This window comes from Salvelinus sp. IW2-2015, linkage group LG19 (assembly GCF_002910315.2).
Source record: "Salvelinus sp. IW2-2015 linkage group LG19, ASM291031v2, whole genome shotgun sequence".
Lineage (NCBI taxonomy): Eukaryota > Metazoa > Chordata > Actinopteri > Salmoniformes > Salmonidae > Salvelinus > Salvelinus sp. IW2-2015.
Genome location: NC_036859.1, coordinates 7,380,363 through 7,394,080, shown reverse-complemented (window position 1 = coordinate 7,394,080; position 13,718 = coordinate 7,380,363). Strand labels below are relative to the sequence as shown.

General features: G+C 46.6%; 1 protein-coding gene across 3 annotated transcripts in view; it reads left to right on the top strand.

Annotated features, from left to right (window-relative positions):
• The window catches only part of LOC111979559 (receptor-type tyrosine-protein phosphatase S-like), a 98,715-nt gene that overhangs the window by 76,504 nt on the left and 8,493 nt on the right, over nucleotides 1-13,718 (top strand). Inside the window, exons 17-30 of one of the 3 annotated variants that reach the window (XM_070448773.1) lie at nucleotides 811-1,004; nucleotides 1,335-1,361; nucleotides 1,654-1,771; nucleotides 1,957-2,598; nucleotides 3,897-3,991; nucleotides 4,167-4,420; nucleotides 4,522-4,609; nucleotides 4,761-4,976; nucleotides 5,245-5,402; nucleotides 5,795-5,809; nucleotides 6,072-6,184; nucleotides 8,883-8,980; nucleotides 9,265-9,400; nucleotides 10,136-10,311. In XM_070448773.1, coding sequence (XP_070304874.1) covers nucleotides 811-1,004; nucleotides 1,335-1,361; nucleotides 1,654-1,771; nucleotides 1,957-2,598; nucleotides 3,897-3,991; nucleotides 4,167-4,420; nucleotides 4,522-4,609; nucleotides 4,761-4,976; nucleotides 5,245-5,402; nucleotides 5,795-5,809; nucleotides 6,072-6,184; nucleotides 8,883-8,980; nucleotides 9,265-9,400; nucleotides 10,136-10,311 — 2,330 coding nt within the window. The remainder of the gene's footprint in view (nucleotides 1-810; nucleotides 1,005-1,334; nucleotides 1,362-1,653; nucleotides 1,772-1,956; nucleotides 2,599-3,896; nucleotides 3,992-4,166; nucleotides 4,421-4,521; nucleotides 4,610-4,760; nucleotides 4,977-5,244; nucleotides 5,403-5,794; nucleotides 5,810-6,071; nucleotides 6,185-8,882; nucleotides 8,981-9,264; nucleotides 9,401-10,135; nucleotides 10,312-13,718) is intronic. The other 2 variants (XM_070448771.1, XM_070448772.1) reach the window with 2 other exon arrangements.

The window sequence follows — 13,718 nt, the reverse complement described above, 5'->3', positions numbered from 1 at the left end:
TAATGTTGTATATGACTATTGTAGCTGGAAACAGCAGATGTTTTTATGGAATATCTACATAGGCGTACAAAGCCCCATTATCAGCAACCATCACTCCTGTGTTCCAATGGCACATTGTGTTAGCTAATCCAAGTTTATMATTTTAAAAGGCTAATTGATCATTAGAAAACCCTTTTGCAATTATGTTAGCACAGCTTAAAACTGTCCTGATTAAAGAAGCAATAAAACTGGCCTTCTTTAGACTAGTTGAGTATCTGGAGCATCAGCATTTGTGGGTTCAATTACAGGCTCAAAATGGCTAGAAACAAATAACTTTCTTCTCAAACTCGTCAGGCTATTCTTGTTCTGAGAAATGAAGGCTATTCCATGCGAGAAATTGCCAAGAAACTGAAGATCTCGTACAACGCTGTGTACTACTCCCTTCACAGAACAGCGCAAACTGGCTCTAACCAGAATAGAAAGAGGAGTGGGAGGCCCCGGTGCACAACTGAGAAAGAGGACAAGTACATTAGAGTGTCTAGTTTGAGAAACAGACGCCTTACAAGTCCTCAACTGGCAGCTTCATTAAATAGTACCCGCAAAACACCAGTCTCAACGTCAACAGTGAAGAGGAGACTCTGGGATTCCGGCCTTCTAGTCACTTTTACTTTATATTATTTACTTACGTGTTTTTTTCTACTTAACACTTGTTTTTCTTAGAACTTCTTAARGCATTGTTAAGGGCTTTTACGTAAGCATGTCACTGTAAGGTTTACACCTGTTGTMTTCGGCGCATGTGACAATACAATTTGATTTGTGTGTGTTCCTCAGTCCCGGGTGCGGCCCCTCGGCAGGTGGAGGTCCAGCCCTTCAACTCCACGGCCCTCAGGGTCACCTGGCGATCTGTGTTGGCAAGGCAACGCCAAGGCCAGATCCGTGGTTACCAGGTGCACTATGCTCACGTGGAGAGCGGCTCGTCACGCACCCTTCCCCGGATCAAAGACCTGCTATTGGACGACAGCCAGGTGATGTCATCACTAATCTTACCATTCTTACTTCCAATTTTCTTTCAAATATTTAATTGGAGTATCTTCGCAACAGTGAAGTGCACACTTAAAAGGATAACGTACACCTTTGCCAGCTGTCACACCTCTGCAGATCACGTCAGGTTTGTAGCGCTAAAGTGAAGCAAATCGTTCGCCTTACATTTAWCTCACTTTGAGTCTTTGTAGTACAAATCACTTCCCCCTACGCTCTTATTTCCTCCTCCTATATCTAATCTCCTCTCTTGACTCATTCACTCCTCTCTCTCCTCCCTCTCTTTCTCTCCCCTCCGGGTCTTCCCGTGGGATCAGTTTGTGGAGGATGACTTTACTGAATACGTGAGTATGGCTCATTCTGTCAGTATTAAACTGAACCTTATGTTGCATAAGGAAGTTATGAAACCCTCATTAGGAGATGCCTTCTATCTGATAGACAGCCAGTTTGTAACATGTCTCTATGTGAAAGTAATAGGGCAGAGTAAGTTCATGCTTATTGATGTTTTAGTGGAGATAGGACGAGAAAGGAAGTGGTAGGCAGGAACGGAGAAAGGAGGGAAGAAGAGAGAGAGAGGTTTTATAGAGGTTTAGCTGAAAAAGAAGTGTGTGTGTGTGTGTGTGTGTTTCACTGTAGGAGATGATTGTGGGGGGTCTTAAGCCAGAGACCTCTTACTCTGTGTCTGTGGCTGCTTACACCACTAAAGGGGACGGAACACACAGTAAAGCCAGGGTGGTGCAGACACTGGGGATTGGTGAGCATCACACACACACACTCAAAAAAGGATAAGATCACTTAAAAATGCACACACCCATAATACACACACAATACACCCAGGCTACAATAGCATATTACACATATTATACAGTATATTCATGTATTAAACGTACAATGCATAACTGACATGTTTGTGCCTCTCCTTCCTGCTCTTGTCTGCAGTGCCTGGTGCCCCCTCCCTGTCAGTGCGCCCGGGATCTGAGTCCTCCGTGGTGGTGAGATGGGGGCCCCCTTCAAGGGGGTCAGACTCGGGTCCAGGTGCCAAAGGGTCTGAAATTCAGATCCAGGGTTACCGGCTACAGTTTGGGCTGAAGAATGCCACTCTGGACACTATGGTGGAGTTTTCGTCCAGGGAGCGAACGTAYACTCTCACAGACGTAATTCCAGGTTTGACCTATGTCGTTACTCTTTCTGCCAAAAGCCGGTCGGGGTATGGAGATAAGGCGTGGGAGGAACTCGAGATGCCCGAGTACCCACCCAGGGGGTACCCCCAAATCTTGGAATCCATTAATGCCACCTGCTGTTCACTCCAGTTCKGCTGGCTACCCCCTGTGCCAAGCGAGCGAAATGGCGTGATCACTGAATACACAGTAGCTTACCGGGAAGARGGGGGTCTTGACCCTATGGGCATTGACCCTCTTGGCCCTCCTCGCCAGATCACGCTCCCAGCCAGTGAGTCCAGCTACACCATCCTGGGCCTGAACCACAGCACTGGGTACGAGGTGCAGATGTGTGCTCACACCAGCGTAGGTCCCGGCCCCTTCAGTCCCCCGCTGCTGTATCGCACACTGACTTTCGAGACAGGTAGGGCTGGCCTGGGGCCTGTGCACAGGGCTCAGGAGAAACCCCCCTATTCACTCTAAGCACTGGTCTAGAGTCATGTTTGTCTGCTTTAATCTGAACCTTGAATATCATAGTCCAAAATGCAAAGCTGACTCTGGGCCAGTTCTAAGGAGTGACTTTCATCCACAGAGTGGTTGAAAACTACAAAGTCCACTGGAAAATCCCAGTCTCCTCCACCCACCCACCCACACCCACCACCTCCTCCCTCACCTACCCCTCACCTCCAAGGAAAATGGACTGAATGCCACAGGAATGAATGTATGGAGAACACTCTCACACACCCACAGGTAAAAGTCAGTAGAAAAGCCGGGTAGGTTGTGAACTGTGAGGTAAGTGTTGAGTCTTGGCTCATTGGCTGAACGAGGCTTTAGTTTAGACACATGGTTGGTATCTAAAGGTAAGCGTTTACATCAGTCAATCCAGCACCTCCTTTTGGATTGACTGAACATACTCCAACCTTTGTTGACATGTCGTCGGTGTGTTGTTGAACCTAACACTCCCAGCAGGCACTAAACCACTAAACACACACATTTTTCAGGTCTGTTTCTCTCCCTCCACTCCTCATTCTGATCAATCAATCCACCTCTTCACCTCCTCCTCCTCCTCCAAACCTCCATCTATCGTTCCCACTAACTTGAATTCAGATCAGTCTAAAGACATGCTTCTACCCCATCACTCACACAGACACCCACTCACAGGTCTGCAGGGTGGAAACGGAGGAGTGGAGAGGTTGATTGGCAACAGGGCAGTCTAGATGACCCTGCCTTGACTGTGTCTATATGTATCTTACAGGAGAATGATGTATGTCTAACCTCCCCTCATTCCCTTCACAGCGACCCCATAACCCTTTGAGAAGATAGTTATTTCGAAGTTACATTCTGTGTGTTCTGTTCCGGGAAATCTACCAGAGCGAATTAGGCTAGAATGAGATAAAGTAGGATTAGGCAGATGATGTCGTAGTAAAGAGGAGGTACAGTGCACACAGGAGCCAACGGTTCTTATCTCTTCTATTCTTCAACTCTATTCACTCTTATTTGGTACCCAGTGCCCATATACGTACTTCCTAAAGAATGTTGAGATGTATGACATCACTGTCATGTCCTTCTTCATCTTATTTTAGGAATTTGGCATCCTTTGTTATAGAACCTACTAGAATGGGTTGGGAGCTTCTCCACAAAGGGTTAAGGACCGTTGAGACATGTGACTAGGGCGGTCTACACCTCAACTGATCATTTGTCTGTTCTCCATCTTCCAATCAGATGTCCCGAGGAACTTCTCAGTGAACCTGGCGACCAAGACGAGTGTTCTGCTGACCTGGGAGTTCCCCGACAGCCCCTACCCATACCACTTTACTGTGAGTGTGCGCGTGTGCGCTCGCGTGTGCATGCATGCATAAACATCTGTGTGTGTGTGTGTGTCTGTGTGTAAACACAATTGTGCGTGCATGTGTGTGTATGTCGCTGCGTGTGTATATAGCGTATGTGCAGTATGATCTTAGCCGTAAAATACCCCTACCCCATTCCTCCMAGGTGGAGTATAATCATCAGAAGATGGAGGTGGATGCCAGGCTGAGGAAAGCGGTGATCCCCAACCTGCAGCCCGATACTGACTATGACTTCAAGATCACCTCCCCCGAGGGCAACATGGGCCGGCTGAGGCACCGCATCCTAGCCAAGACGTCTCCACTAATCGGCATCCGTCGCCCGGAAATAGACCACACCCGGGACACGGAGACCACCATCACCATCATTCTGCCTTCACTGGAGAACCGCAGCCCTGTCAAGTAAGGCCTACCTAGAGGATGGATTTCTACTGATTTTAATTGTGTTTAGAATTTGCGCTGATATTTTCGGATGTCCTGGGTGCTGGTTGTGTCTCCTCTAGGAACGTGTATGTGGTGGTAGTTCCACTGAGGAGGGCGAGGGGGGTCATCAGGCATCTCAAGAACCCAGACGAGATGGACCTGGAGGAGGTGAGAGCTATGGCAACCCATTTGGGAACACATGACATGGCTGGTCCTCTCTCTGAGAACCTTTGCTCTTTTAGATTTGGTTTCTTAATGTTTACATTTAAAAAAACGTATGAATAACATCCGTCTCTCTTTCTCTTCCTCTCCTTCCCAGTTGTTGGACATCAGTCAAAGACAGAGGGACTCTAGACAGCAAAAACAGGTTGACCTGCGTCGAGCCTACATCACTGCCCGCTTCACCCCTGATACCCTGCCAGCCTTCTTCACTTTGGGRGACCAGCTGGACTACGGAGGCTTTGAGAACCGCGCTCTAGAACCGGGACAGGAGTACGTGTTCTTCATCCTGGCGGAACTCAACGGCACCACAGGGGTACGGGAAAATCCAATTAGGATTATTTTGGTTTGTTTGTTTTTGTGTGATTGCATATATGTATTGTAGGACAGTGTGTATCTCTCTCACAGAGTCACGTCTTCTCCCTCATTCTCAAAAGACAAGCTACTTTGGCATGGCCATGAACAACACTGTTAATTAAGACAATGAAGTTTATCACTCGACAAATGGAGAATGAAAAGGCAATAATGTTAATTTCCCCTAGTGCGATATGTATTCCTCAATGTGCTCTGTTTGTGTACTGTAGAAGATGTACGGGGCCAGCCCCTACACAGACCCAGTGATAGCCCCTGACTCAGACCCCCAGCCACTGGACGCGGGGGACGGTCTGATCTGGGTGGTGGGACCCGTCCTGGCCGTGGTCTTCATCATCTGCATCGTCATCGCCATCCTGCTCTACAAGAAGTGAGTGAGACCCGGGACGGGAGCACTGAACTTACACAGGGGTTGTATTTCTAACAAGTATAACACACTCAAATCAGCTTGCATGCTTTGCTATAACCAGCGAACATGATAATATGCTATTCGTCGCTAACATTCTAACACGCTATGCCTAGCTAACACATACGGTATGGTTCTATCCCACGACAGCCATTGAAATGTGTCTGTTTCAGCTTACACAGTATACTGGCATATTAGCAGGCGTAGAAACAAGGGACAGGATTGTAAGGGCAGCTAGACTGACCCAGCCAAAGAGATGTGTCATCCTTAGTAACCCAGCCATCAAGCTTTTGAATACAAATGTATCACATTCCTCTTTTCATTATTCACTCCCTCGCTCGCTCCTGTTTCGGAAGCAGCAAGCCAGACAGGTGAGTGTCGGCCGTACTAAGTAGTTGGTTTATTGTGTTAGTGACATATTTTGATCTCTAAGGACAAATGATACCGTGTCAATTCAAATGCCTAATTGGCAGTGCAGCAATTTATAGAAATAATACTGTCTAAAGTATTTAAAACTTGTGTTCATGGAACCAATATATTGTGGTGAATACTGTTAGTCAGTCACGACCTCTAACGCCTCTACTCTCTCTGGTGCGTGTCCTGTTGTGTTCCGTCTCCCTGGTCCCTGAGCAGTAAGAGGAAGGAGTCTGAGCCAGGCACCAAGAGCCTTCTGGGCAAYGCTGAGATGATGGCCCACCACCCCACAGACCCCGTTGAGATGAGACGCATCAACTTCCAGACCCCTGGTATGCATTGTGCACAGACAAACGCATGCACCCACGCACGCACACACACACACATGCACGCACACACACACACGCACACACGCACGCACACACGCACGCACGCACACACGCACGCACGCGCGCACGCAAGCACGCACAAACACACACACACATTTTCCGATAGCACATTTGTTCTTGATAAAAGAAAGAAAAGTTGCTGAATTTATATGGTGGGAGGAACTGCAATAAAGAACAAAGTGAATTTCAAGTGTAGAAAGTTACCACAGAAAACACACCACACAGGGTCAGGTTCTATAACCCTCTGAAGCTTCCGCCAGGGTTTCATTTCCTTCTGAGATCAAAATGGCTGTCCTCCAGGTTAGTACAGTTAAGATGAGTCATCGTCCGTGAGTCATACCTGTGCAACGGGCGGCACGGCACTCTGCCCMAACACTGTAACCGTCTCAGTGTCTGCCCGACCGCCCACAGTCCCACCTGGCAGGCGCTAGATAGCCATGCCAGAGAGGACAGAGGTGTCACCACTGTCAGAACTGAAAAACACTTACATGACCTATTTGTTCTTGAAAAGATGAAAGGTGAGAGTTAGAGTTACTTTTAGATAACATAATTATATTTCTGTGTAGAAAGCGTGGTGTAGATCCTCCGCTTTTCCTAGCGTGGCCAGACAAGGCAGACCCACACCGCCTCCACACCCTCTGTGAGTCCCACCTCCAGCTGCTCTGGTGTTAAATCCCCCGGCTACGCCTCCGCCACTTCCTGTTACCCTCTGTATTACGAGAAACTGCTTCCCCCTCACAGAAGGAACTTAGATGAGAATGAGGAGGATGTTATTGTGTAAAATATACAGTATCTTGTATAATTAGGTTATTTGTGGCAATATTAACATTATTCATGCCACACAGGTGTTGTTCAATGTATTCATCCGTTTGATATGTGCTTCAGCAGATTGTTTTCTTACAATTAGGCCTATATTTTGCAACACTGCTCATGGTGCATGATGATATTGAATTATATTGTATAGCACTCTCCCCTACATCTGACAGTGTTTTACATTGTATGGGGGCGAACACTCGACCTCCACACCATTACCACTCACTGTGTGTGTGGAGATACTCAGGGTGCCGTTCCGCCTAATTAACACTGTCTTTTTTTTCWGCTTTTTTCTCTGAGTCATCGCTTGCGCTCCTAATCGCTCAGAAAAGTAATTTCCATATCAAAGGAAAACATTTCCAAACAAACCGAATCGCAGACTTTGTATCTTTTAAGTGGATTAATATTGATTCTCCATTGTGCTATTCGTGTAATATGCGGGTTTTTTTTACTCTGTAATTGTATTTTGCCATCTAACAAAGAACCCATAATTAATCTTGTGCAATGACAGAGTGGTGTGTGTAGGTGTACTCTATACAGTCTTGTCACTGGTAGACTTACCATTATGCAGAAGAGGCAACTGCCTCAGGACTCACATAACCAAGGGGCTTCCTTTTTTTGAGGCATCATAATAAAACATTTAAAAATCCCCATCAAAACCTGCAGGTGGAAGGTGGCCGAGATTTAGCGGTGTTTGTCAGACCAGGAGACATCCCAGAAATTGATCTTCTCACAAAAACATCTGTACGGTTTGGGCTACACACTAATATGAACCCGCTATGGAAAGATGAGACTCTCACGAACACGGTGGTGTTCTTTGTTTTGCTCTACAACCGTCATCTGAAGGTAACATGGTACTGGGACAAAAAATGTATGTGAAGTGAATAGGAAATTCCATGTAAAAGGTATATGGGTAATTCCACAGTAATTCTTTTTKATTTATTTATTTATTTTAGCTTTTTATCTCTCAGATATAGGACAGAAACTTCAAAACATACTTTATTTTTATTACATKTCTCTGTTTTTCCATGTATGAATCAGTTTTTCAATGTGTTTCTATGGGCTAATGGCAGTAAGGCCAAATTCAATGTTTCATCCAATAATTATTTTATATATATATGTTTATACCTACAGGGGTCCTAAAATTCTAAATCAAATAGTTAAATGATCCTTGGTATGATGATGTTAAAACAATTCCATATGTTAGCTTAGTAGAAACCCAACCCCTCTAGCGGGATGCAATAGAACTTCTTTAGTAAAAAGACAGCTGCTGCTGAAAATACTGCCATCGTCGCCGAGGTAGAGGACATGTATGTGTAGCCCGTGTATTATGACATGTCATACTCTTTTTTGGCCAGACAGCATTAGATACATGTGCTACATGTAGTAAGACAGAGGGGTGCTGTTTCGCTCGCTCGGATGCTTTCTCCGGTGAGATAGTTTCAGCCACTTGCTAATTCAAGGAAGTTGGCGGGTGCACAGTGCACTGTTTGGATGTGAGTGTTTTTAATAATCAGATGAAAACATCATGACTGGTTGTGTTCATGGCACATTAAAAGGGCATATATTTTTACAGTTAAATTACATGTATTTACTATAAAAGGGTGGGGCTTTAGACTGGCCTCTGCTTGGGTCCTCCAAATCACTGAGTCTGCCCCCTGAGTCTTGTGTAAGCTTCCAAGGCTAATGCCTATACAGGATGGAGCTTAACTCAGTCTTGAGTCGCACTGACAAACTGGGTTCGAACCCCGCTTAGTCACACAGAGAGCCCTCATAATGACCCTTGACGTCTGACCTCCTACTTTGAACCCTTGTCCCTGTCCTGTAGGTATGATGAGCCACCCTCCCATCCCCATCACAGAGCTGGCTGAACACACAGAGCTGCTCAAGGCCAACGACAACCTGCGTCTGTCTCAGGAGTACGAGGTGAGAGATGCAGCATGGAGGAACGGATGAACATCACTCTTACATACAATACTATACAGTGCCTAGGGATAGGGTTATTCCTCAAAGTGTACCAATTGCCCCTTGCAAACGAAGATGGGATCCTATCCTATAATCCTTGATCTTCATCATAGCATTTTCAAAAATTCTACTTAATGGGTGCTCTCAATTAGATTTTAGGTGCCATCAACTATAAATTAGGAGAAATAATTGCAACTGATGTGGAAATCCTGTAACTCTTCATCTCTGTTTCCTGGTCTCTCCAGTCCATTGACCCTGGTCAGCAGTTTACCTGGGAGCACTCCAACCTGGAGGTGAACAAGCCCAAGAACCGCTATGCTAACGTCATCGCCTACGATCACACTCGCGTCGTCCTCGCTCCAATAGAGGGTTCAAGTCCAGGTACAGTCAGGGTGTCATGCACCCCAAAATTCTGAGGGGGCACAAAGTATGTGAGGATGGCTGGGGGGGGGGGGCTGGATGGGGGTCCCCCGTCTGTAAGTTGGAGAATTTTTCATTACGCTTCATTTCATATAATAATATGTTCTCTGCATATCTAAGCATATATCTTGAGCTGTCTGTATACTCCAAACTGGTGGTCAAATCTGGGTAAAGGATTGAAAGGAATGGATTGGTAGCTAGTTATGAGCTTAGACGATTGGGAACCTATCTGGGCTAGCTAAAGCCAACTTCATAAATTTGCTGGGTGGCTAGTAGTATTAAAGAGAAACAAAACCCAAAATGTAACCCAAAAATTATTTTTTTAAATATATATTTTWAAAAATTATACGGGACTCATCTGAGGGGGCACGTGCCCCTGTGCCCCCTATGGGCATGACGTCTCTGGGTACAGTGTACAGCTTTCGAGATGTTGGCCTCACTCGTAAGACATGAAATCATTGTAAATGATAAATAACATGTCTGATATTGTTTGATAGATAAAAATCTGATTGATACATCGACATCTGATTGATAAATCGACATCTGATTGATAAATCGACATCTGTTCCCAGATACGAACAGACCCAGATACATGGACAGACCCAGAAAAAGCATAGTCCTTGACTAAAAGGAATAGAAATCGAAGTGAATAGAAATCTCAACAACTCTCCTCTCTTCCTCCCTCTCCATATTCAGGTATCCTGGGTAGTGACTACATCAATGCTAACTACATTGACGGCTACAGGAAGCAGAATGCCTACATTGCCACACAGGGCCCGCTGGCGGAGACGTTCGGGGACTTCTGGAGGATGGTGTGGGAACAGAGAGCAGCCTCCGTGGTCATGATGACTCGCCTGGAGGAGAAGTCACGGGTGAGAGGGGGAGGGACAGGGCAACACTCATCCACTCATCGTTATTATCTACTGTAGGGCAACACTCATCAACTATTAAATGGTAGCGTAGTGAATCAACTTATATGCAGGAATAATCTGCACTGTCAGTGATCATCCTGTAATCTCTTCTACTAGCTGTTTCCTCGTGCTCTCCAGCTCCTACGTTGACGCCTGGGTCAGTCGACACGTTTTTACGTGGGAGCACCTCCAACCTGAAGGTGAACAGCCAAGAAGCCGCTTATGCTACACGTCCATCTCGCTTACGATCACCACTCGCGCTCCTCCTGGCTCAATAGAGGGTTTAGTCCAGGTACAGTCAGGGTGCTCAATGCACCCCAAACCACTTCTGCGAGGGGCCAGTAAGTGATCGCTTGAGGATCTGGGCGGGGCGGGGGCTGGATTGGGGCCCTCCGGTCTCTGTAAGTTTTGGAGAATTCTTTTCTCGATCCCTACGGCTTCTTCATTGTGTGGCATATACAGTAATGTATGCCGCGTTGGGCTCTGCAAATGACTAAGCAGGGAATAGTCTTGAGCCTGTCTGTGTATATCTCCAATATATCTGGTGGCAAATCTGGAAAGATGAAAGACTGGATGGTAGCTTAGTTAGCGCTTAGACGATTGGGAACCTATCGGGGCGTAGGGCTACAAGCCAAACTAAGAATTCTCTGTGGGTGGTCTTAGGAACGTTCATTTTAAGAGAAAACAAATTCTCACATTGTATGAGCTCCCACAAAAATAGTTTGGTCTATTCAATACTAGCTGCCCTTGTTCAATATAACTCTGTATACGGTACTGTCAATCTGAGCGGGGCTACCTGTTGGCCTCCTGGCGCCCTATGTGGCATGGAACGGCTTTGTCTTCTTGGTACATGCTCGCCTACTTTTAGCTTCCTTCGAGGATGTTGGCGCTACACCTCTGTGCTGTATCGACATGAATCCATTACGTTAATGCATTGAATAGAGAGTGGTCTGATATTCTCCGTTGCCTACAATGAATAAATATTCTGATTGCATACTACCTCGAACATCTCGAGGTGAATGAACATGGTCGTAGCTGCGAATCGTTTCCCACGATACGCAAATCAGACCCAATACATGACGAGAGCCAGAAGTCCTCTAGAATAACGCATCAGTTCGCTGACTAAAAGGAAAGAAAGATCCGGAGGAACTAGCAAATCCTCATACATCTCTCCTCTCTGTTCGCTTCCCTCTCCGATCAGTGTTCAGGATCCTGGGTAAGGTGACTCACAGTCAAAGCTTCATACTACATTGACTGGCAGTGCACAGGAAGCAGAGGAGGCGTACTAGCGCCACATCCAGGTGCCCCGCTGCGGACACGCTTCCGGCTCTTCTGTGCACGTTCGCGACTCTTTCCTGGAGTGAGTGCGTTGTGGTGCCAGAGATCACGCCCTCTCCGTGGTCATTCGATGACGGCCTGCGAGGCAGGCTAGGTCACGGTGCCTGAATGGGCGAGTGACAGGCGGCCACAGACACTCCATCCAGCCTCTCATTCGCTATTCTATTTCGTATCTTGTACGGGGCCAACACTCTTACTCTACACTCGCGTTGCAATTTGTAAAATCCTACTGTAGGTGCAACACGTCTAGTTCCGCTACGTTCATTCGTTCATTCACCCGATTACTGCAACTGCGCGAGCCACCAACCTGCGTCCCCACCTCATCTGTTATTACTATCTAGCTCTGCTGTGCGAACTAGCCATTACGCCGCTCACTTCCCTCGTCTTTATGTGTCTACATGTGACCGGTTGAGAGCAGCACACTTCTCACTCATCCGGTATTTTATCCTATCTGTTGAGGGCCATACCCTACTCATCTTTCACCATCGCGTGTTATTCTGCCATGTACTGATGGGACACCTTATATATATCACTAGCACGTCCATTGGGACTTCTTAATGTCACGCGGTCAAGCAGCTCATCTCCACTCATCGTTCTTCTCTACTCGTAGCGGCGAACACCCAGCCAGCTCCCACTCGTTGAGTTTGATCCCAACCTAACTGTAGGGCAACCACGCCTGCCTGCCTTATGTACTCATCCACCTTCCAATCGCGCGGATTGATTTATCTATGCGTACCGGGCATATCACTTCTCTCCTAGCCTCAGTCGTCCTATATTCTACAACTCCGAGCGGGCACCACTCATCACACTCATCGCCTTATTATTCCTGACTGGAGGGCATTACACTCATCCCACTCAATCGTTATGCATCGTAGCTGTTAGGGCAACCCACTCATCCACTACATTGCGTTTACTCTATACACTCGTTATGGGCCACACGTATCTTGCATGCGCACATCACATCGTACATCTCCTACTTAGGGCAACTATTCATAGCACTCATCCGTGTATGATCTACATGTAACGACTGCAACCATCTCACTCCACCATCGTTCTTTATCTGACTGTATGTGGTCATGCGATCTCAGCCACCGTCTCAATTCCGTTAGTTCTGGTATCTACTGGTACGACGGGCACGGAACACCCTTCCAATTCCACTCATATAGATGTACATGTTGATCCTGACTGCCGGCATAGACTGACCGCCAAGCGCGAACCTCATTCGTTTAGTAGCTTCGGAGGCTGTAATCGCAGGAGCACTGCGAAGGTGCCGCGAACTCATCGTTCCTTATCATCTTCACTCCGTTACGGCGCAACCTGCTTCATTCACTCACGATCGTTGATGGGACTACTTACTTGTAGGGCAACACACCGCTCCAACCCATCCATTCATACTTCTTCGTGTATTCTCCGCTTCTTATCTGTACGGGGCAATCAGGCATCCATCCACTCATCCCGTGATTAAATTCTTACCTGTAGGGCAGAGGCACTCATCCTCCTTAGTTATTTACATGTACCATGTAGGGCAACACTCATTTCTACTCATCTGTTTCTCTTATTCTACTGGAGGGGCGAACACCTCACCCACTCATTCGTTACCTATCTCTGTTACACTGAGCAGAGCACTCATGCCAACTTACATTCGTTATTATGTCTATCTTGTTAAAGCGCACACTCATCCATCTCATAAAGTCCTATTTACCTCGTAATCCCTGTACCAGGCGCAGACACATCGACATCCTTTACGCCATGCCCATACCATCTCTCAATTCGGTACTCCATATCTACTGAAGAGGCAAACACACTTTTCACTCCACTCTAATCGATTAACTCTGATCTCCACTGTATGGCAGACACGTCATGCCACCGTCATGGGTTGCGCCGTTATATGTGAGAATCTCCGAGCGTGTAGGGGCAACCCACTTCATGCCACCTCATCGTTATTTATCTGCTTGGTAGGAAGCTAGAGGCACGTCATCCCCAGCTCCGATCATGTTATGAACTACACTCGTACCTCGCAACTACTTCCA